Source organism: Bos indicus, chromosome X (assembly GCF_029378745.1).
Source record: "Bos indicus isolate NIAB-ARS_2022 breed Sahiwal x Tharparkar chromosome X, NIAB-ARS_B.indTharparkar_mat_pri_1.0, whole genome shotgun sequence".
NCBI lineage: Eukaryota > Metazoa > Chordata > Mammalia > Artiodactyla > Bovidae > Bos > Bos indicus.
Genome location: NC_091789.1, coordinates 20,461,946 through 20,485,362, shown reverse-complemented (window position 1 = coordinate 20,485,362; position 23,417 = coordinate 20,461,946). Strand labels below are relative to the sequence as shown.

The following is a 23,417-nucleotide window of genomic DNA, read 5'->3' as shown; positions in this document are numbered from 1 at the left end:
TTAGAACTGGACATGGAACAACAGACTGGTTCCAAATAGGAAAAAGAGTACATCAAGGCTGTATATTGTCACCCTGCTTATTTAACTTATATGCAGAGTACATCTTGAAAAATGCTGGGCTGGAAGAAGCACAAGTTGGAATCAAGATTGCCAGGAGAAATATCAATAAACTCAGATATGCAGATGATACCACCCTTATGGCAGAAAGTGAAAAGGAAATAATAGACTCTTGATGAAAGTAAAAGAGGAGAGTGAAAAAGCTGGCTTAAAGCTCAACATTCAGAAAAGGAAGATCATGGCATCTGGTCCCATCACTTTATGGGGAATAGATGGAGAAACAGTGGAAACAGTGGCAGACTTTATTTTTTGGGGCTCCAATATCACTGCAGATGGTGACTGCAGCCATGAAATTAAAAGATGCTTACTCCTTGGAAGAAAAGTTATGACCAACCTAGACAGCATATTGAAAAGCAGAGACATTATTTTGCCAACAAAGGTCCACCTAGTCAAGGCTATGGTTTTTCCAGTGGTCATGTATGGATGTGAGAGTTGGACTGTGAAGAAAGCTGAGTGCCGAAGAATTGATTCTTTTGAACTGTGGTGTTGGAGAAGACTCTTGAGAGTCCCTTGGACTGCAAGGAGATCCAACCAGTCCATTCTAAAGGAGATCAGTCCTGGGTGTTCTTTGGAAGGAATGATGCTAAAGCTGAAACTCCAATACTTTGGCCACCTCATGAGAAGAGTTGATTCATTGGAAAAGACTCTGATGCTAGGAGGGATTGGGGGCAGGAGGAGAAGGGGACGACAGAGGATGAGATGGCTGGATGGCATCACCAACTCAATGGACGTGAGTTTGAGTGATCTCTGGGAGTTGGTGATGGACAGGGAGGCCTGGCGTGCTGCGATTCATGGGGTCGCAGAGAGTCGGACATGACTGAGCAACTGAACTGAAGTGAACTGAATATCTCTTCTGGAGAGGAAGATATAATGTGAAGAGTATTGGATCTAGTTGCCAGGGCTGAACCTCAAGGAAGACTAGTTAAGATCCAAGTCAACATGGGTGAAGCAGCAGCCTTTGAAATGATAGATTATGAAGTGGCATCTGAAATATTTGATGGGAGTGTGGTCCCAGGAGTTACAGATGTAGTTGTCTTCTCAAATGTGTGCTTAATGTCAGCCAAAGTAACAGGTATAGATTTTGAAGATATTGATAATGAAGGGGCTCTCAGACATCCTCAAGGTAGGAAGAGTTCCTGTTGCGGAAATTGATGACATTGCCATTACATCTCCAGGTACAAGACCAGTCTAAGAGACTGGGAATGTTGACAAAGATTCTAGACTAACGTAAGGACTCTCTGTTTGCTTCTTGTGGGATGTAGGTACATGAGTAGTGGTAGAAGCTGAAAATTGAGAATCTTCAGCTGTGGGTGTGTTTCAGGAAGTCAAAAGCAGAGACTGGGCATAACTAGATGTGGTTTTTGTTTGTAGAACTGGAAATCCAACTCTTTGGGACATAGGAGGAAGAGAAGTCTTTGGAGTAGAGAACTTGGCTTCAGTACTTTGAGGTGAAAAAAGAATTGATGTCGAAGAGGGTGAAGTTGTACCGGATGGAATCCAGGGAGGGTATGAAACAGGTATATTCACAGACATGGCACCTTTTGTCAGTTCAGCTGTTGAAGTATTTTCTGATGAGGAAGTCTTCTTTTCTGTATTTGAAGAATGATAAGTGGTAATTTTTACACTTTTTGTGGATCCAGGAGTGCTCTTAAAGCCAGTCAAAGATGGGGAAATTTGAATGTTCAAGGAAGTGTGGAGATTTTCCAGAGTAGATGAAAGCACACTTTCAGGGGCACCAGTTCTGGAATGAGTACTTATGAGAGCTGTTGCTTTACCACTGCTTACAGTTGAAAGAGAGCTGTTAGTAATCCCAGGGAATATGCTCAGAGTGGTGCTCTGATATCTTTGTGATGATTGTTGGGTTGTTGATAGAAATGATGAAAATGTGGTCTTTGGAATGGAAGAAATAGCTTCTGTGTTCTTAGAACTGAGTAGAGGAGAGACAGGGATGCCTATGAATGGAGTCACTGTCCCAGCCATGATAGTGGTTGGAATGGTTTTCCCAGAGGGAAAAGTTGGCTCTGCTGGGGAGGAAAAGGATGTAGGTGTGATGCTGGATGACACTTTAGTTATTTCTGAAGTAGTGAAAGCAATGGAAGCCACTGCATTTTTTGAAGCAGACCCAGCATATGTCAAAGGTGTGACATCTAATGACAATGTTTGCATGGTCATAGAAGGCCTGGGGGTAACTGAAGACAATGAAGTATGGAATGATCCACCTGTTGTGGAAGCATCAGAAGAAACAGTAGGAGGTGGAAAAGCAGAGACATTAACTGACATTGAGGACATCTCAGACCCGGCCCAGAAGTGGCTACAGAGGTACTTTTCAAACAATCTGAATGTCTGTTTTAGAAAATCCAGTCATTAGTACAGTAGGAGTGCCCAAAACACTTTTAGAGGTGAAGGGAGTGACACTAACTGGCCATGAGGACATCTAGTAGATATGAATGGACGTTATCATAGAAGTTTTCCCAAGAAGTGCTATAGATACATTTGAAGCAGAAAGGGCTGTAGTGATCCTGTCAGTAGACACAGCTATAAAATTGGCCCTAGATAGTCGAGCTGTGGAAGGAGATGGGGACTCAGGGGAAGTCTGTGTGCTTTCAGAAATGAGAGAGGCAACTGAAGACACCTCAGGCTGAGTCCTAGGTGAAAGCAAGTGTAAAAAAGTTGTTTTATTGTTTATAGGATTTGATATGCTGGTTGTCCCGGAAGTTATGGTATCTACAAAGGAACTGTCCTGGCGGTGTGAGAAAGGGTGAGTCACGGAGGTGGTGCTTACTATCTTTTTCTCAGTCCTGGGAGTATATACTGAGAGGGCACTCATGCTCCCTTTTTCAGGAGATATAAGTGTGGTAATTGTCAGAGCCCGTGAAGGGAGAGCTGTTTTCCCAAGACCAGTAGACATTTCTGAAACATGGACCTCCTCTGTGTTACTTGTGGTTGAGGTAGATGGAGTCTTTGTGCTCCCAGAAGTGGGAGATGGAGCTGGATTCCCCTCAGGTGGAGTTTCTGAAGTCCAAGGTGCTATGTAGATGTGGGTGGAATTAAAGATATCTGTAGTTTCATTGTATGAACTCTTAGGGGTCGTTTTCATTGATTTTGTAGAAAACCAACTTTTTCTCACCTCAGCAGTTGTTGTATTTTCCAATCAGGTAGTCAGCTTCTCTGCATCAGGAAAGGGGGAAATAGACTCATCTGTTGCTTCCAGCATTGTTGCAAATGGAGAAACCTTGATCATCACTGCTAGAGGCGATTTTCCCTCAAGATAATGGGAAGTTGTTTCTTTCCTTGTCACAGTAGCTATGAATCTTTGTATCATTGCAGAGTCTGGAAGGGGTGGGGGGGCTGTTGTCTCTCCAAATGCAATTGTACCATTTGTCTCTGTGTGTTCTCAGAAGCACTCTCCTCAGTAGAAAAAATTGGTTCCACATCAGCGAGGGTAGATATTCTATCTACAAGTAGAACAACTGTCTCCCTTGGTGTTGAAAGAAGTTCATTTCCAAGTACTGTGAATGCAGGGGTGGTTTTTAGTAGTAAGGTGCTAAATTTAGACTCAGGCAGTTTGGTTACAGATGTGACTCCAGAAACCATGGAGAAGTTAGTGAGCCATGGAGATGTCAATTTGGATAGAACTGTTATATATCTGTCTGTAGTAGTATTAGCGATAGTGGTGGCCTTGCACTCTGGATGCTTCTGGTTGGATGATAATATTAGTAGTTGTGGATTAATGCTCTATATTAGAAGTACTCCCATGGAACACTGATGTCAACGAGGTCTGATCTGGCCTGGAAGTCCAAGTGATCTCATTTGTGAAGAATAGATGGACACCTTCATCACTTGTTGATGTGGGACCAGACTCAGATTCCTTGGATGTGGAAGCTGATCTAGTGGAAATCAGAGGAAGCATGTTTCCACCACCTGTGGGTATATTCTATGCATATACTGGCCCAGTGATTGTGGAGGAAAATATAGTTTCAGCCACTGTAGGTGCAAGTGTTTTCCCAGGAGTCAAGGCTGTATGTGTTGTCTCAACATCACTAACGATCTGTACACCCTGAGCTTTGCTGAATGGAGAGGATGTTCTGAAAGAAAGTGCCATAGAAGAGGCCTCTTTTGGTATGAAGGTAGATATTGCGTCTTCCACTGTGGGTGAAGAGTCAGCCTGGAAATTTGTAGATGGTGATTCTATTTCAGCTGTTCTTAGCACAGGTGTCATCTCAATAGGGAGAAGGCAATGGCACCCCACTCCAGTACTCTTGCCTGGGAAATCCCATGGATGGAGGAGCCTGGTGGGCTGCAGTCCATGGGGCTGCTAAGAGTCGGACACGACTGAGCGACTTCGCTTTCACTTTTTACTTTCATGCATTGGAGAAGGAAATGGCAACCCACTCCAGTGTTCTTGCCTGGAGAATCCCAGGGACGGGGGAACCTGGTGGGCTGCTGTCTATGGAGTCGCACAGAGTCGGACACGACTGACGTGACTTAGCAGCAGCAGCAGCAGCAGCAGCAGCAGCATCTCAATAGACCTAGTTGAATAAACTGAAAATGGTATTTCCATATCAGTTGTGGCCAATATGGATGCTATCTGCTGCTGCTGCTAAGTCGCTTCAGTCATGTCCAACTCTGTGTGACCCCATATATGGCAGCCCACCAGGCTCCCCCGTCCCTGGGCTGTCTGATTTCTAGGAAATACAGAATCCATTGAAACAGCTGTGGAGATAAGCACAGACTCAGGTGGCAGTGTTGATGCAGTCCCAACGGGAGTAGCTGTAGTTGAAGTCGGATCCACTGTGGACTGACGTACACTTCTAGCAGCTGTAGATGCAGGAAACTCCTGGCTAGCTGTGGCAATGGGGAGTGCCCCAATACCTGGGGATTTGTGTTTGGGCCAAGATGTTGTAGACATGGATTTTGACTCAATCGGTGAGAATAAAGATGCTGTCCTCATAACAGCCGACTGAGATCCAGTTACTGAAGGTTTGGATACAATTGAATTGTTGGTAAATCTAGATGTGTACAGGAAATTAGTAGCTACCGCTGAATGAGAAGTCTCAGTAGCAATGGATTCAGCCATTTTGGTTGTCCTTGTGCTCTCTGAAGACGGGGATTTAGTTATTTTCATGGAATTGGTAGTAGGGCCTACGAAGGTACTCTTGGTAGACAGAGCAATGGCTGCTGACGTAGACAAAAGGTCTGCTGCAAATGTAGCTGTTTCAGCTATGGAAGTCTTTAAAAAAATTGGCGTAGGACTCATGTTGATATATGGCTAAATTTTATTAAAAAAATCGGTGCAGTCATTGTTTTCAGTGGTGGAGATGTTGTATTGGAATACGGTCGAGTTGTATAATCAGTTGCAAATACAGGCATGCTTTTAGACACCACTGTAGAAGAATATCAGAGAAGGCAATGGCACCCCACTCCAGTACTCTTGCCTGGAAAATCCCATGGATGAAGGAGCCTGGTAGGCTGCAGTCCATGGGGTCGCAAGAGTCGGACATGACTGAGCGACTTCACTTTCACTTTTCACTGTCATGCATTGGAGAAGGAAATGGCAACCCACTCCAGTGTTCTTGCCTGGAGAATCCCAGGGACGGGAGAGCCTGGTGGACTGCCGTCTATGGGGTCGCACAGAGTCGGACACAACTGAAGCGACTTAGCAGCAGCAGCAGCAGTAGAAGAATATGCAGTCTTTTGTGGTTTTAGTCCAGTAACTTGGGATGGAATTGTCAAGTCTATTTGTTGTGAAAGAGTGGAACTTGTTTCTTGAATTATTATATTTTCAGAAAGAACTGGAAAGTTACAAAGCATATGTTAGTTTGGATTCAACTTTAGAAGTCAGAAAAGATTCTTTAAGGAAGAGCTCTATAATGGCTTTTCATATTCTTAAGAGGAAATAAGTATCAGATATAAATCAAATCATGTGGTTACAATTGACCATTGAATAACAGGGGTTGAGCTGTGTGGGTCCACTTACACATGGATTTTTTTTCCAATGGTATAAACTACAGTAATTCACAATCCACGGTTGGTTGAATCCTCAGGTGTGGAACAGCAGATACAGAGAAACAACAGATACAGAAGGCCAGTTGTAAGTTGTAATGGAATTTTCACTGCTCTGGAGGGTTGACATTCCTCACTTTCCCTTGTTCAAGGGTCAAATGTACCTGGTTTTTCTTAAGATGATTTTCTACTTTCCAAAAATCTATATATGGTTCTCATAATGCCCTGGTTAAGTAACAAGTCAAAGGACATCAATTCCATTATATCTTCATTAAAAAAAAAAAACAAAAAACAGGCATTCCTAACAGAGGGATGCATGGTAGCACACTGATTAAGAGGATTACCTTTGGAAATGAATCAATCTCTTGAAAGACACAAGTTATAAAAACTCACTTAAGAAGAAATAGATAACTTTGAATAGTCCTGTATCTATTACAGAAGTTGGATTATGTCTTTAAGTCTTCCAAAAAAGAAGATTGGCTTTGGATTCAAACAGATGTATTTTTAAATCATGGTTTCCTCATTTATTCATTATGTAATCTTGGACTAGTTAGTTTACCTTTCTGTGCTTCACTTTCCTCCTTTCTAATAAGAGATAATAACACTGACCTTAAAAAATTGTTTTGAGGGGATTTTCCTGGTGGTCCAGTGGATAAGACTCAGAGCTCCCAATGCAGGGGGCCTGGGTTCAATCCCTGGTCAGGGAACAAGATCCCACATGCTGCAACGAAGACTGAGCATGCTACAACTAAGACCCGACACAGCCAAATAAATAAAGATTTTTTTTTAATTGTTTTGAGAATTGAGTTAATGCATGTAAAAACTCTTAGCATAGCCCCTGGGGCACAGTAAGTGCTCAAAAATGATTAACTTGTCAACTGCTTATATTCGTCTCAAAACTGTAGATTGAAAATGTTTTGATCTGGGACACCAAGATTTAAATTTTCTTGAACATATGCCATTTATGTATATATATTTACAAATAATGTGTGTATATATATAATAAATTTATACTATGTATATTATAAACATAGTCAAAATATGTCAAAAGAATGATAAAAATAAATAGAAACTTTCCAATATTTTCTTCCTGCACTCTAATGTATTATCTGTATGCTCCCTAGAATTGTGCACCTCACTTTGAACACCACTGGAGCCTATCTTATGTCTCAATTCAAGTCAATTAAATTGAACAAGTATTGTAAATACTATTGTAGATTCTGTGAGAAATGTATAGAGTTTATGGCATGATTTTTTTCCCTCAGAGAGCTCACACTTTTATTGGAAAATCTTATATTACTGAAAAATTTTTAGACAAAATGTAACATAATATTTTAAAAACAAAACAGTAAAAACACAATGAAATAATACAGTTGATGATAAAGTGAGCAATGGAATATACTCAGGTTTCACGTCTCTAAAGTAATGAGTTGGCCAAAAAGTTCGTTTGGATTTTTCCATAAGATGTTACAGGAAAACCTAGGTGAACTTTTTGGCCAACCCAATACAAGGGGCAATCGGTGCACTAGCTCCAAGCTAATGAGGAAGCTTTTTTTTAGAACATGTGGGCCTTTTGAGAAATGATAGGGTTTGGATAGTGAAAGCAAACTCACACAGCAATGAATACAGAGGCATTGAAAGGACCAGTCTAACTGGAAGGGAGTTATGTTGGATAGGGGTACAGAAGAATGTCAGACTAGGATGGGCGGGCAGACAGAGAAGAGAAGAGAAGATAGTGGCTTTACTTACTACAAGCCAAGCACTGTGCTACTTGCTCTCACATTTAATGCACCTAACAACCTTATAAGGTAGATATCACAATTAACCACATTTTAGAGTTGAAGAAACAGAGTGTCAGAATCTTCACATGAATTACTTGCTCAAATTCACACTTGGAGGTTTATCATCCATAGTCTTAATCACTATACCATTTGCAAAGATGTAAATTCTTGAACAAGGAGATTGAGTTGATAAAAAGTAAATTTTAAAAGGTGACTCAGATGGTAAAGAAGCTGCCTGAAATGCAAGAGACCTGGATTCAATCCCTGGTTTGGGAAGATCCCCTGGAGAAGGGAATTGCAACTCACTCCAGTATTCTTGCCTGGAGAATTCCATGGACAGAGGATCCTGGTGGGCTACAGTCCATGGGGTTGCAAAGAGCTGGACACGCCTGAGTGACTAACACTTAGACTTAGTCTTTAAGGAAAATGGATTCTATGGCAGTGTACAAGATGGATAGGAATGGGAAGAAACTGAGGGCAAGGAGACTTTTAAGAACACTGATAGAGTCGTCCTCTCCACCTCACTCCCACCAACCCAGCCATCCACTCCACATGCACTTGAGCAGACAAGCACTGCTGGACATAGCCATATAGGAGGGTGAATTAATATTTCTATAAATTCATGATCACCAACCTCAAATAAGCCTTTCACGCGTGCATCCAGCCTAGTACATTTCTCTGGTCAATTTATGCTCCTACTCTGCAATAACTATTGATAGTCTTCCCCATTCTCAGACTTTACCCTCACATGTTTATCAAGTAACCTTGCCTCTTACTTCATAAAAAAAAACAATAGAAGTCATCGGACAGAAACTTAGCTGTGCTGACTTCCCCTCCTGATTTTAAACACGTTCCACTCTCTTGCAAAGAAAACAAAACCCCTATATCCTTCTACAGGTACTGTCCTCTCACTCTTCTCCCCGTCACACCCAAACTTTTTTAAAAAAGTTTATCAGACATCCCTGGCGGTCCAACGGTAAAGACTCTATGCTTTCACTGTAGAGGGCTCAAGTTTGATCCTTGGTTGAGTTCAGATGGTAAAGCATCTGCCTGCAATGTGGGAGACCTGGGTTCGATCCCCAGGTTGGGAAGATCCCCTGGAGAAGGAAATGGCAACCCACCCCAGTAGTCTTGCCTGGAAAATTCCATGGATGGAGGAGCCTGGTAGGCTACAGTCCATGGGATTGCAAAGAGTCGGACATGACTAAGCAATTTCACTGGCACTGAGGAACTAAGATCCTGCATCCATGCAGTGCAACCATAAAATAAAATAAAACTAATAATAAGCCAATAAAATAAAACTAATAATCTTTAAAAAGTTTATTGATACTGGCTATATCCATGTTCCCCTGACCCATTCTTTCACCCACAATAAGCTGGCTTCTGCCGTCATCATTCAACTGAACAGCCCTCACTAAGGCCACCAGTGGCCTCCATGTAGACAAATACTATGAATCCAAATACAATACAAATACTATGAATACTTTGTCAGTCCTCATCTTACTTGACCTTTCAACAGCTTTTGATAATGTTGACCACTCCCTCCCTCTTAAAATACTCTTTTAATTGACTTCCAAGACATAATGCACTCTTGGTTTTTCTCCTACTTCTCTGGCCACTCCTTCTGGCTATCACCTTTGCAGACATACTTTATTTTACCTAGCCATTAAATATCAGGGTTCCCCAAGGATCGGTCCCAGCACCTCTTTTCTTCTCACTCTATGGTTTCTTCACCCCTTGGATTCGAAGTTACACCAATACACAGATAAATCTTGAAGTTATATTTCTAGACTAGATCTCTATTCCAAACTCCACACTTATATAACCAATTGCTCACTTGACATCATCTCTTGCATATATATCTCATTAACACCTCAACTCAATATGCCCCAATCTGAAGTCTCTCCAAACTGGGTCCTCTTTTAGTATTCCCTCAGTGAATGACATCATCATACATTACACTGTGCAAGTCAAAACTCTGTCCCTCTGTCTCCTTTGCTTTCTTTCATCTGCTATAGCCAATTCATAATCTTGTCCTATGGATCTTACCTGCTAAACATCTCTAGATTCCATCTTTTTCTTCATCATTATCACTTACAACTGTGCCAAAGCCACCATCAATCTCTCACCTAGACTATGACAGTAGCTTCCCAACTAGATTCTGCCTTCATTCTTGGTGCTCCTCCAATCTGTTCCATAATACGATCAGAATGATCTTTTTGACATGCAAATTTGATCATGTATCACACACACACACACCTTCACATACTTAGCTCCCTTTAGTGGCCTTGTGTTACTTATAGGATTAAAAGAGAAAAATTGTCAGGACTTCCCTGGTGGTCCAGTGGTTAAGAATCTGCCTTGCAATGCAGGGGATGGGGGTTTGATCCCTGGTCGGGGAAGTAAAATCCCACATGCGGCAAAGCAGCTAAGCCCGTGAACTGCAATAACTGAGTCCACACACCACAATGAAAGATCCCAGACGCTGCAGTGAAGATCCCACGTGCCGCAACTAAAACCTGAGGCAGCCGAATAAATATATAAATAAAGTATTTTTTTTTAAATTTTAACAGAGCTTAAATAAACTATGCATGGTTTGGTCCCTACCTACCTACCTCTTCATTCTCAGTTTGTACTAAATTTCTCCCTTGTTTTCTGGGCTTCAACCCATCAGCCTCATTTTAATCCTCTAATACTTGGCATTATTCTCCCACCACAAAAGCATTGCATATGCTGCTTCTTCTACTTCGAATGATCTTCCCACCCTTCTTCATCTGATTAACATCTCTTCATCCTCCAGATCTAGCTCATGCATCACTTCTTCAAGGAAGCCTACCTTCTTTTGCCTCCATGACTGGGTCAAACCAATCTATTCTAGGCTCTTATGACAACCTTCTTATGACATCCCTCATACCTCTTCTTCATAGTGCTTGTCACAGATGCAATTTTACATGTGCGCATGGGTGCTTATTAATATATGTCTTTCTCACTACACTGTATGGGTAGGGACCTCGTCTTTCTTTGCTCACTCACCATTGCATCCTCAGTGCCTAATACAGTGCCCAGCACATGGTAGATGTCCAATATATATTTGCTAACTAACTGGACAAGTGGAAATGATGAAGGTTTGGAATAAGATGAGAGTAGTGTGGGAAATCCCAATCCTACAGCTATTGGAAAGGAAGAATTGACAGGATATGTTAGCAAAGAGGTTTAAGAAATGAAGATAGAGAAGTCTCAGGGAACTTGACTTCTGCTTTTGAACTAATTGGAGAACAGTGGTGATATTCATAGAACTAGGAAAATTGGGAGAGCAGCCTCATTCAGAAGGAAAACACCCACTTCAGGCTTGGATAAGGGGAATTTGGAATGATGGCGGAAAATCTAAGTGAAAACGGTACATAGTAAAATTCAAGACTGAGTCATAATTTTTCTGCAGTTCAAATCACCCAAAATGAAATCATGCATATTTACCATTGGGAAATTATTATTTTGAATCTACCTGGGAAGCACAACATCTATGATATAGGAATAACTATGGTGGTAGACAATCTACTAACTTATTTCACTGTCTCAGGCATTAAAATTGCTTTTAATTTGCATGTACAGAAATTCTGAGATGTGTGTGGGATGTTCTTTGAGATTCTGTGGTCATCAGCAAATAGAATGAGTGACAATCAGAAACCTGCAACTAACTGTATAGATCAGTTGAAAAGTTAACACATTTATAAAAAGAAAACAAAATGGTATAAGAAGTGCTTTTTAACTTAATTTTACAACATTATTTCAATTATCAGAGATTCACATCCTATCAAGCTATAACAGCACAATATTTATTTCAAGCTTTCTGCCTTCAGATTTGACCATAACTGCAAGTAAAAGAATTGTCAGGATCTTGGCTCCCATTTTTACAGATGGCTTTATCACAGCCAATTGGCTTAGCAAACCTGTTAAAATGTCACTTATATCACACTGGAGGAGTGTGGCATCCCAGGGCCTTAATCACTCCCCATGAATGCACTAATTATTGAGAGAAGGTTCACAATTCCCATTCCTTAACAAATGATTTATGATTGAGCTGCATTCACTTTTAGGAAAACAATAATACACTAAATACCACAAAAGCCTAAGTTATGTTCTTTGATGCAGCATTCAAACAACACTGTTACAGAAACCCTTAACAAGTAACAGGAAACTCTTTTAGAACATAGAGGATGGGAATTAGGCATGGTATTTTATCTAGAGAGGGCTGAGCTATAGATGTTAATTGTTATTAACACTTCTTGTAAGCATCTCAAAAAGAAGCAAAAGATTGAGAAAAAGAAAGACAAATGAGCTGAACAAAATTGCCAAGCAGGTGGCATTTTAAGTACCAGATATTGCTTAGGAAATAATGCAACTTTCATTTTAACTTAGGGGCTTCCCAGGTGGCTCGGTGGTAAAGAATCCACTTGCCAATGCCGGAGACATAGGAGATAGGGGTTCAGTCCCTTGGTCAGGAAGATCCTCTGGAGAAGGGAATGACAATTCACTCCAGTATTCTTGCCTGGGAAATCCCATGGACAGAGGAGCCTGGTGGGCTGCAGTCCGTGGGTTAGCAAAGAGTCTGAGCAACTGAGCACACACACATGCACACATTTTAACTTAAAACCTGGATTTGTATATTTAAGCAAACAAATCCCATTGAATCTTTCAGATGAAATGTTTTTAATAAAGACTCAAGTCTTCTGTAATTAAAGCACAGAATTTTAGAACTGCCTTGGAGATTGTATTCAATCCCCTCACTTAGAGATTAGGCCCAAAGAGGTGCAGTGTTGAAAAGATGAGATTTTCACAGGTGAAATATGTAGAGAAGAAATAAGACTGTGTGCGCTGGTGCTTCAGTTATCTGGTACCCATAAGTGCATGCCCTCAATTTACACAGAAAACCACAAACCCTGGAGAAAGAAGGGACTCTATCTAGAAGAATCAAGGATTGGAAAACTTAAGTAATAAAAGCCAGGTTGTGCAGATGCTGAACTGCTCAACAGAAAGCAATCACCCAGAACAGTCAGATACAAACTTTAGAAGAGATCATCACAGTATTAAACCAAAACATGGAGACACCTTGCAAGCCTTGGTATTGAAACCCATTGGGAATCCCAAATTATAGCCATGCTCTGAAACAATGTTGTTTATGTTTAAACAAACATCTTGAAAAACATCTACTTCTGCTTTATTGACTATGCCAAAGCCTCTGACTGTGTGGATCACAACAAAGTGTGGAACATTCTTAAAGAGGTGGAAATACCAGACCACCTTACCTGTCTCCTGAGAAATCTGCATGCAGATCAAGAAGCAACAGTTAGAACTGGACATGGAACAACAGACTGGTTTCAAATTAGGAGAGGAGTACATCAAGGCTGTGTGCTGTCACCCTGTTTGCTTAACTTATATGCAGAGTACATCATGCGAAATGCCAGGCTGAATGAAACACAAGCTGGAATCAAGATTGCTGGGAGAAATACCAATAACCTCAGATATGCAGATGACACCACCCTTATGGCAGAAAGCAAAGAGGAACTAAAGAGCCTCTTGATGAAGGTGAAAGAGAGAGTGAAAAAGCTGGCTTAAAACTTAACGTTCAGAAAATGAAGATAATGCCCTCTTGCCCTATCACTTCATAGCAAATAGATGAGAAAACAATGGAAGGAGTGACAGACTTTCTTTTCTTGGGCTCCAAAATCACTGCAGATGGTGACTGCAGCCATGAAATTAAAAGACTCTTGCCCCTTGGAAGAAAAGCTATGACCAACCTAGACAGCATATTAAAAAGCAGAGACATTACTTGGCCAACAAAGGTCCGTGTAGTCAAAGCTATGGTTTTTCCAGTAGTCATGTATGGATGTGAGAGTTGGACCATAAAGAAAGCTGAGTGCTGAAGAATTGATGCTTTTGAATTGTGGTGTTTGAGAAGAGTCTTGAGAGTCCTATTGCAAAGAGATCCAACCAATCTGTCCTAAAGGAAATCAGTCCTGAATGTTCATTGGAAGGACTGATGCTGAACCTGAAACTCCAATACTTTGGCCACCTGATGAGAAGAACTGACTTATCTGAAAAGACCCTGATGCTGGAAAAGACTGAAGGAAGGAGGAGAAGGGGACAACAGAGGATGAGATGGTTGAATGGCATCACCGACTTGATGGACCTGAGTAGGCTCTGGGAGTTGGTGATGGACAGGAAGTCTGGCATGCTGCAGTCCATGGGGTCGCAAAGAGTCAAACAGAACTGAGTGACGGAACTGAACTGAAACAATATTTCTTGAATAATCACTCATATCCCAAACAGAGTCGATCTAATCCCATCAGAAGCTTTTTAACCAAGATTCATGGGAATTAAAGATCTTTTCAAACCCTAAGTCTAGCAACTAATTAGAATGGGCTAGCAAACCTGTTCAATTGATGCAGAAAAATCTTTTGACAAAATCCCACATCCATTCATGAAAAAAAATATCTTGGCAAGTTCGGAATGGAGGGTGTTTCTATTAACTTGATAAAGATCACCAAGAAACCTACAGCTAACATCAACCATAATGGTGAAAGGCTGAATGTCTTCCCACTAACACTGCGAAATAGGCAAGGATGTCAACTCTCACCACTCTTATTCAACATAAATAGTACGGAAAGTTAGAGGCACTCCAGTAAAAAAGGAAAAGAAATAGTAGGCATTGCAGATTAAGTGATTGTCTTGTCCATGCAGAAAATCACAAGGAAGCTAAAAAAAAAAAAAAAAAAAAAACCCTCCTAAAACTTAAAAGTGAGTTCAGTAAGGTTGGAGGACACAAAATTAACACAAAGTAAAGCGTTCTTAGACTTGACACCAAAAGCATGATCCACAAAAAGAATAATAATAAATTATACTTCATCAAAACTAAAAGCTTTTGCTCTGTGGAAGCCCATGTGAAAAGGATAAAAGAATAATCTACAGATTAGTAGAAAAGATTTGCCAAACATATGTCCAACAAAGGACTAAAATATATAAAGAATTCTCAAAACTCAACAGTAAATACATCCAATTTAAAAACAGCAAATAAATTCGTACTCCGGGATTAACATATATACACTGCTGCTGCTGCTGCTAAGTCGCTTCAGTCGTGTCCGACTCTGTGCGACCCCATAGACGGCAGCCCACCAGGCCCCGCCATCCCTGGGATTCTCCAGGCAAGAACACTGGAGTGGGTTGCCACTTCCTTCTCCAATGTATGAAAGTGAAAAGTGAAAGTGAAGTCGCTCAGTCATGTCCGACTCTTAGCGACCCCATGGACTGCAGCCCACCAGGCTCCTCCATCCATGGGGTTTACTACATATAAAATAGCTAAACAATAAGGACTTGTATAGCACAGGAAACTATACTCAATATCTTGTAGTTACCTATATGGAAAAGAATCTGTAGAAAAATATATATGTGTATAACTGAATCACTTTGCTGTACACTTAGAAGTAACACAACATTGTAAATTAACTATACTTCAATTTTTTAAAAAAGAGAAATTAGGCAAAAGACATGAATAGTTCATTGAAGAGGTTATATAGATAGCAAATAATCACAGTAAAAGAGGTTCAACATTCTTAGGCATCAGGGAAATGCAAATTAAAACCACAATATGACATCACTACACAATTACCAGAATGGCTAAAATTGAAAAACAGTGACAATACTCGATGCTAACAAGAATGCAGAGAAACTGGACCACTCATACACTGCTGGCAGAATAGAACATGGTACAACCACTTTGGCAAACAATCTGACAGTTTTATATAAAATGAAATGTTCAACTATTACACTTTGGGGCATTCATCCCAGAGAAACAAAAACCTATTCTCACGCAGAAAGCTGCACACAAATACTCATAGCAGAGGTTTTTTTGGTAATAGCAAAAAATTAGAATCATCCCAGATGCCTTTTAACAGGTGAATGGCTAAACAGTGCTATATCCACACCATGGAATCTCACTTTGCAGTGGAAAGAAATGAACTATGGGTAAACACAACAACCTGGATGATTCTCCAGGGAATGATGCGAAGTCAATAAAAGCCAATCCTGGGCTTCCCGGGTGGTTCAGTGGCAAAGAATCTGCATGTCAGTGCAGGAGACGCAGGTTCAATCCCTGATCCGGGAAGATCCAACATGCCGTGGAGCAATTAAGCCCATGTCCCACAACTATTGAGCCTATTCTTTAAAGCCCACAAACCACAACTCCTGAGCCTGTGTACTGCAACTACTGAAGCCCACGCACTCTAGAGCCCATGCTCTGCAACAAGAGAAGCCACCACAATGAGCAGCCCAGGCACTGCGGCTAGAGAGTAGCCCCCACTTGCCACAACTAAGAAAAATCTGCACAGCGATGAAGACCCAGTACAGCCAACAATACAAATAAATAAATAGATAAACTTTTAAAAAGCAAATCCTTAAAGGTTACATATTGTATGATTCAATTTGTTAATGTTTTTGAAATGACAAAATTTTAGAAACAGAGGACAGATTATTTGTAGTTGTCAAAGGTTAGGGATGCGAGAAGCAGAGATGTGGGGAAAGGGAGGAAGGTGGGCATGTTTATAAAAGGGCAACATGATGGATCATTGCAGTGTTGAAACCATTAGCCATTCTGTATCTTGACTGTTGATGGACACACAAGCCAACACAGGTGATAGAACTGTGTAGAACTTAATACACACACACACACACACACGAATGAGTACAGGTAAAACTAGAGAAATCTGAATAATATCAGTGGATTGTGTCTAGGTCAATACTCCGGTTGTTACGTCATAGCTTTACAAAAACGTTACAATTGGGGGAAACTGGGCAAAGTGTACAAGGGATCTCCAGCTGCACGTGAACCTACAGTTATCTCAGTGAAAAGTCATTAAAAGGAGCAAATCCAAAAGTCCACACCCTGCAGGCAGTTGAACAGTAAATGAATGTCCGTTTGTACTGGAGAGACCACAGAAGCCATGGAGAGTGGCCTCCATCTTTGAAGGGCTTACGAACGTGTTTCATCTCATTCACCTTTTGTGAACAAGAGATCACTTGTGCAAATGACCTGCATGAGTTTTGCTGTCTGTGTATTTTAAAGTGGTGATAATCCATACTAATTCATAGGGGCCTGTGGACTTAATTGCCATTTGCTCCTTCACTTTGGACCAAATTGTATTATTGTAACCATTGGGAGCTAGAGGACAGAGGTATGGAGTAGCTGAATATTCATGAGGCATTTTGTTGTGGATGTACCTGCCAACAGAATATTAAGTAGAACATTTGATAAGGTACCAAATTCTGCTTGTGATTTGGGTATATCACCTCATATTAAATCTTTGCATTTTTCTAGACCACATTTCACATCTGATTTTTTTTTCAATCACGACCTCTGGAAATATAATTCAGAGTGTGTTTATTAGATTTGTGAGAGATAATGGTGACCAGAAACTGTCACAGACACATCTGCCTATGGGGTAGAAAAAATACAAAATGAGCATCTTTAAGATGATGAGGAAAAAAAAATTGTTTTCAAAATGGTGTCTGTATTCAGTTTCCAGGCAAGGACACAAAAAATGAATCCTGCAATAGAGAGAGAGAGAGGCTAGAAGTTTCCATCTCTGAATCCATAGACGAATGTCAGCCTGTACAGGAGAATACAAATAAGGAGGTTTGAACGAACTTCAAACAGCCCTTGCTTATCATTCATGATGAAAAATGAGTATCACACAGAGAATTGATGTACAGGGGCAAAACCAAATCTCATTTTAGCTAGAAGAGCCTATCAGAGCATCCTATCAGAACTGATAATTGGACAGAAGGCTTAATAGTGGGCCAGACAAATGTCTTAGATAGTATGTAAACTATAAAATCAATCAGTGCATATTTTAAGAATGGTTAGTTCATAAAGTAATTCAAAACAGCTGGAGCATTAGATTAATTAATGGGCTTCCCTGGTGGCCCAAACAGTAAAGAATCTCCCTGCAATGCAGGAGATTTGGGTTCGATCCCCAGGTCGGGAAGATCCTCTGGAGAAGGAAATGGCTACACACTCCAGTATTCTTGCTGGAGAATTCCATGGATTAATTTCATAAATCTCAGCAAATCAACAGCTTCATGCACACAACGACTTTATGCTTTGATACAGGGTAGATTTTGCAGAACTGACTCAGTTCATGTTACTTTATTCTTTTCCAAGAAGGGATTTTTCAAATGCATTAACTGAGTGATTTAATCTACATACCTTTAGGAAGACTCCTCACCTTCATACATTCCCAAGTCACAACAAATCTTTGTTGGATCATGTGTCTGAGCTGAGATTAGACAATTATGCTCAACATACCTAGAGAGGAATTTTAGTTTGTGATCAGTCCCTAATTGTCACTTCAAGAAATTTTGGTCACCATCCATTCCTTTTAAAAATACATTAGACTTTTGTCATATCTAAAGCCTGGAAACAACTTAAAAGTCCTTCAAAGGGAACTCATTGAATAAATTATACCATAGCTCTATTCTATATAATCAGAAAGCCCTATATTTTCTGATATTGAAATATCTCCAAAATATACTATAAAATGTAAAAAAAAATACAGAGGACTATGCTTATGGTCATGATCTCAAATGTGAAAGAGAAAAATGAAGAATATTTACACTGAAACACAGTTTTAAACTGTTTCTGCAAGGATATTTAAAAAAATTAATCATTACTTTTAGGGAGAAGCACTTGGGCTAAGGGATTGAAGTGGAAGGAGACTTTCACTTTATATCTTTCTGCATTGTTTGAATTTTAGCCATGCATGTCATTACTTTTAATTTAAAAACTGAATAAATTTTAATGAATAGTTAAATTAATAAAATAACTAGCAAAAATGGTAAATCAATTTAAACTATAAAAGTTTATATCCTTTTGTCTTGAAATTGTACTTTTAATCATGTGTCCTATGAAATTACAAGCCCATGTATACCAAGATGTGTGTACAAGAAAATTCATTTTAGCGTTATTTGTAACTGCAGAGTTGGAAGCAATTTAAATTCCCACTGATGGTGAGTTAGTCAAATAAATTGTAGTACAATGGATATATTAATATGAAACCCCAAAACAAATGAGGTGGGTATATTACTAAACATGTGTCCATCATATTAAGCTAAAACAAATCTAATTGTAAAACTATGTGTACATATGCGAATATTATTTTTGTTTTTTAAACTATACACACACATTACACCCGTGCAAACATACACACATTATAAATCCACAGGAAAAAAATTCTAAAAGAAAAATGACACCTCTGTGGAGAGGATGCAGGGTAGGTTTTACTATATACTTTATGTACTTCTGTATTATTTGAGTTTATTTTATTCACAACAATATGGATTGCATTTATAATATTTTTAAATAAAGAGATGCTTTAAAACTACTCTAAAATGGAATTACTAATGATTAGCACCTTTGCCTTGATTCTTATTAAATAATAAACACCTTTATTAAAATAAACCCCTTGTTTATTTCTGAGATATCCACAACTACAATGAATACTTGTTTATTAAACTCAGGTAGTGTTCATGGTTTTCAGCAAACGTTCCCCCAAAGCCTTGTTCTCATGAATATATAAATATATACATATATAATTTATGAGTAAATAGATTTATTGAGAATTATAACCTAGTAATGTGCTCATTACAATTTATTTTTGAAAGGTCATAATCTTTCTATGGAACATAAATAACAATTTATTAGGCAAAAGCTGAAGCTAGACATGTAGTAACCACTCCTATTTATTCAGATAATTGCCCTCTTTTTCCCAGATGTCAGACGGCAGCATGGAGGTAGAAGAAATTCTGTGGTGTTATAGTTCCTTCAGTGGGGAGCAGGCAGTGATCGTAGCTGATAACCAGGTGGGTTAGCAGCAGCAGCAGCAATTCACTTCAAAGGAAGCTTCTAAGACAGTGTCTCATAACATTTTGGGGGGCCACAGACTCCTTTGAGGTAGTCCTGCAAGCCATGGAGGGTGAAAAGAATGGCTTTGCAACAGGACAGATCTTTGTTCAAATCCCTGCTCCGCTACTTATTTGATGGGTGACCTTCAGCAATTTATTTAAACTCTCAGAGCCTCTCTTTCCTCATCCATAAAGTGCCTGGCACACAGCAAGGACTCAGTAAAAGGCAGCAATTATGCTATTTTAGAATATGATGAAAACTACAGACTGTCCTCGGGGGAAAAAATTCACCTTACATTTTTAGCATGGTGCATACCATCTCAAGGGTTTTGCTCACCCGTCAAAGCTGTTCTGAACCTCAGGTTAGAAACCCCTGGTCTAAGGTTTGAAAAGAACATTTGAAGACACCAGAATAATAAAAATAACATTTTCTTTTTTTTTTTCTACTCCTTTTACTGTTATTTTAGGTTGTGTTTTCTTTTGCTTGTTCATTGTATTGGATTATTTGTATATTATGTCCACCAGGACTTAATGAGAACAAGAGGATAGATTGTACATTAAAAAGTGTACAAAAGAGCAAAATGAATAAGGGCCATCTAACACTTTAACACTTCAGTTAGATTTAGTCATTTACCAGCAAAGTGTAGGAAAGACCATTGCCATTCACTGGCCAGATTAGGCTTTCAAAGACCACCACGAAGTATATGGATTTAATAGAGCCATACTTCTGGTTCCTTCCATCAAAGATAAAGTTACTTGAAACTGCTTTGAGTGAGCTGTTCAGGCTTAACCTACTAGTTCCTAGCTCAGTTTTTGTAAGCAGAGCCAGCCTGGACTTTTCGCTTTCATTTTCTAGCCTTCACAACAGAGAAAAACCAAATGCCTTCAGGTAGTAGCTCAAAGGAATAGCTCTCCTGTTCCTTTGCATTAGTCTGAGCTCAAAGAAATACAGAAAGCTTCCGGAATGTGCCGCTGCCATTATCTCAAACAGCATCCAGACCACTGGTGAGAATCTATCTCCAGAGTCAGTAAGAGCCCTATAAGGCATGGATATAGCCCCTAATCCCTCTCTGCTGCTGCTAAGTCGCTTCAGTCATGTCCGACTCTGTGCGACTCCAGAGACGGCAGCCCACCAGGCTCCCCCGTCCCTGGGATTCTCCAGGCAAGAACACTGGAGTGGGTTGCCATTTCCTTCTCCAATGCATGAAAGTGAAAAGCGAAAGGGAAGTCGCTAGTCGTGTCCAACTCTTCGCGACCCCATGGACTGTAGCCTACCAGGCTCCTCCGTCCATGGGGTTTTCCAGGCAAGAGTACTGGAGTGGGGTGCCATCGCCTTCTCCGAATCCCTCTCTACCCCCTCCCAAATCCATAATAACAGTAAATAATATTCCTCTAAGAACAAATAAACATTTCAGGAAATGAGAAAAAATTCTACCTGGATGCTGTTATCAATGACTTCGCCCACGCTTTGGCTGCTGCTGACAATGATGGAGAAGATTGGATTTGAGAAGTGGGGACATTCAGAGAAAAATGATCTTAAATTTTCTCCTTAAAAATGGAAAGAAATACATGTGTAATTCAAAAAACCCAATTTTCTTACAAGAGTTTACTTTTAAATGGTTCTCCCACATCACTACTGCTTTCAAAAGAAAAATTAATTGGTATACCAATACTGTTTCCCACTGAAAGGGACTGGGATTCTTTGGTAAAATGGCTGAGTCTTGGGCTGAGTGGGAAAAGTACAAGATGAGCCTGTAACACTAGTATTGTGCTAGAAGCTAAGGAAGTACTCAAAAAATAATGGGAATATGTCAAAAGGACACAAGAGCCAGACTGAAGGACTCCCACTGGCCAAATCTGGGCCAATCTGAGCATGAAAATAAATGATAGCAACAGATTGTAACCCATTGAATAAACTAAGAGTCCATGAGTTCATGCTGATATAAACATACAAACAATCAGAGGAATAAACAAGTAAATGTGGAAGAAGAAGACACTCTTCCTCACAATAGAATATTAACTAATAAATATGGGAAAATGATGGAGTTCTAAAAATCATCATTTTGTAGTCATTATAATAATAAGTGATTGAAGCATGAATCATCAATAGATATAAAACTACTGGGTGAAAGTTTAATAAGAACAGGATATTGACATAGTTTCCAAATATCTCCCAGGAAATTACTTAATTACAAAGGAAAAAAATAGTAACTTTGCAGTGGAGAAATCTAACAGTCATTATCAGAATCAATTGATTAAAGTTACCATCAGCAGTAATGAGACCAACTGGCATCATGAAAGGCAGGGAAAGACAAAGGATCTGTTTCAGATAGAATCTATAAAGACTCATAACTAAATCAAATGCATGATCTGAATTGGATCCTGGACCAAGTAAAACACGAGAAATTATTAGGACAATTGGATAAATTTGAATATGAACTATGAATTAGATATTAGTATTTTATCAATGTAAAACTTCTTGATTTTGACCACTGTACTGTGGTTCTGTAAGAGAATTTCCTTATTTTCAGGGAATTACACACTGAGATATTAAGGGATTGAAATGAAGTCTTATATCTGCAACTTAATCTCAAATTATTAAGAAATAATTTGTGTGTATGTGTGTGTGTGTGTGTGGGTGTGGGTGTGGTTGTGGGTGTGAGAGAGAATGTGTGTATGGAGTGGGGGAAAATAAGGAGAGTGAGAGGGAGAAAGATAAAACATATGAGGAAATTGGAACAGTCAGTGAACCTGGGTAGAGAATATATAGAAATTTTTTGTCCTATTCTTGAGATTTTTCTGTAAGTTTGAAATCATATCAAAATACAAGACAGAAAATAATATTTGCTCTAAGTTAAAAGAAAAATGACAAAATCGTGGCAACCTTAGGCCCCTCTGAGGAAGACAGAACCTGAGCCGAGGAGTGGGTTGCTTAGAGTAGCGAACAGAAGAGTTCTGTACCGTCAGTATCCTTGCTAAGAAAGACCATTCATCAGTTACTCACAGCAGCGCAGTTTCACATCAACAGTTGGAATGATCTTGTTGACGAGCCAAACATCTTTTTCCCAATTAAACACATTTCTTCTCAGACACTTCATAAACTCTTCATTTCCCAGGATGTGGTCCCAGAGTTGAAAGTAGTACAAGCTGCTGGTGAACCTAAGAACCAGGCCTTGAACCTGGTCATTGTCTTTCTTGAGAAAATGTCCTAGAACCAGAGTCCCATTAGGCTCTAGGTTTTGTGGTTGATCCATAATTACCAGTATCCTTTTCTTATTCAGGAATAGCTCTAATCTGCCTTTTACACCATTCCATACCAACCATACTGTGTGCCACTGAAATGGAATCAGGTGGTAACGAATGTGAAAGGTCTTGCCAAAGTTGTACACAATTACCTGCTGATGATCTCCTGAGAGTTCAAGTTCTATGTCTTCTCTGCCCAGGAAAGTATTATTAGTAAGGTAGGAGAAAGCCATCCAATCACTTGATTTGACACTCACAAATCGCAGGTCAAGGCCTACTGTGAATTGACTTAGTCCAGGAATATTGTTGGTCAGGCTTTGC

General features: G+C 39.8%; 1 protein-coding gene across 1 annotated transcript in view; it reads right to left on the bottom strand.

Moving 5' to 3' along the window:
• Positions 1-23,417, bottom strand: part of ADGRG4 (adhesion G protein-coupled receptor G4) — a 117,471-nt gene that overhangs the window by 75,884 nt on the left and 18,170 nt on the right. Inside the window, 11 exon segments of the mRNA XM_070784186.1 lie at positions 949-1,220; positions 1,222-2,414; positions 2,417-2,461; positions 2,464-3,510; positions 3,513-3,825; positions 3,827-4,373; positions 4,647-4,705; positions 4,793-5,364; positions 5,412-5,501; positions 5,760-5,909; positions 22,858-23,416. Of these exon segments, the coding sequence (XP_070640287.1) occupies positions 949-1,220; positions 1,222-2,414; positions 2,417-2,461; positions 2,464-3,510; positions 3,513-3,825; positions 3,827-4,373; positions 4,647-4,705; positions 4,793-5,364; positions 5,412-5,501; positions 5,760-5,909; positions 22,858-23,416 (4,847 nt within the window).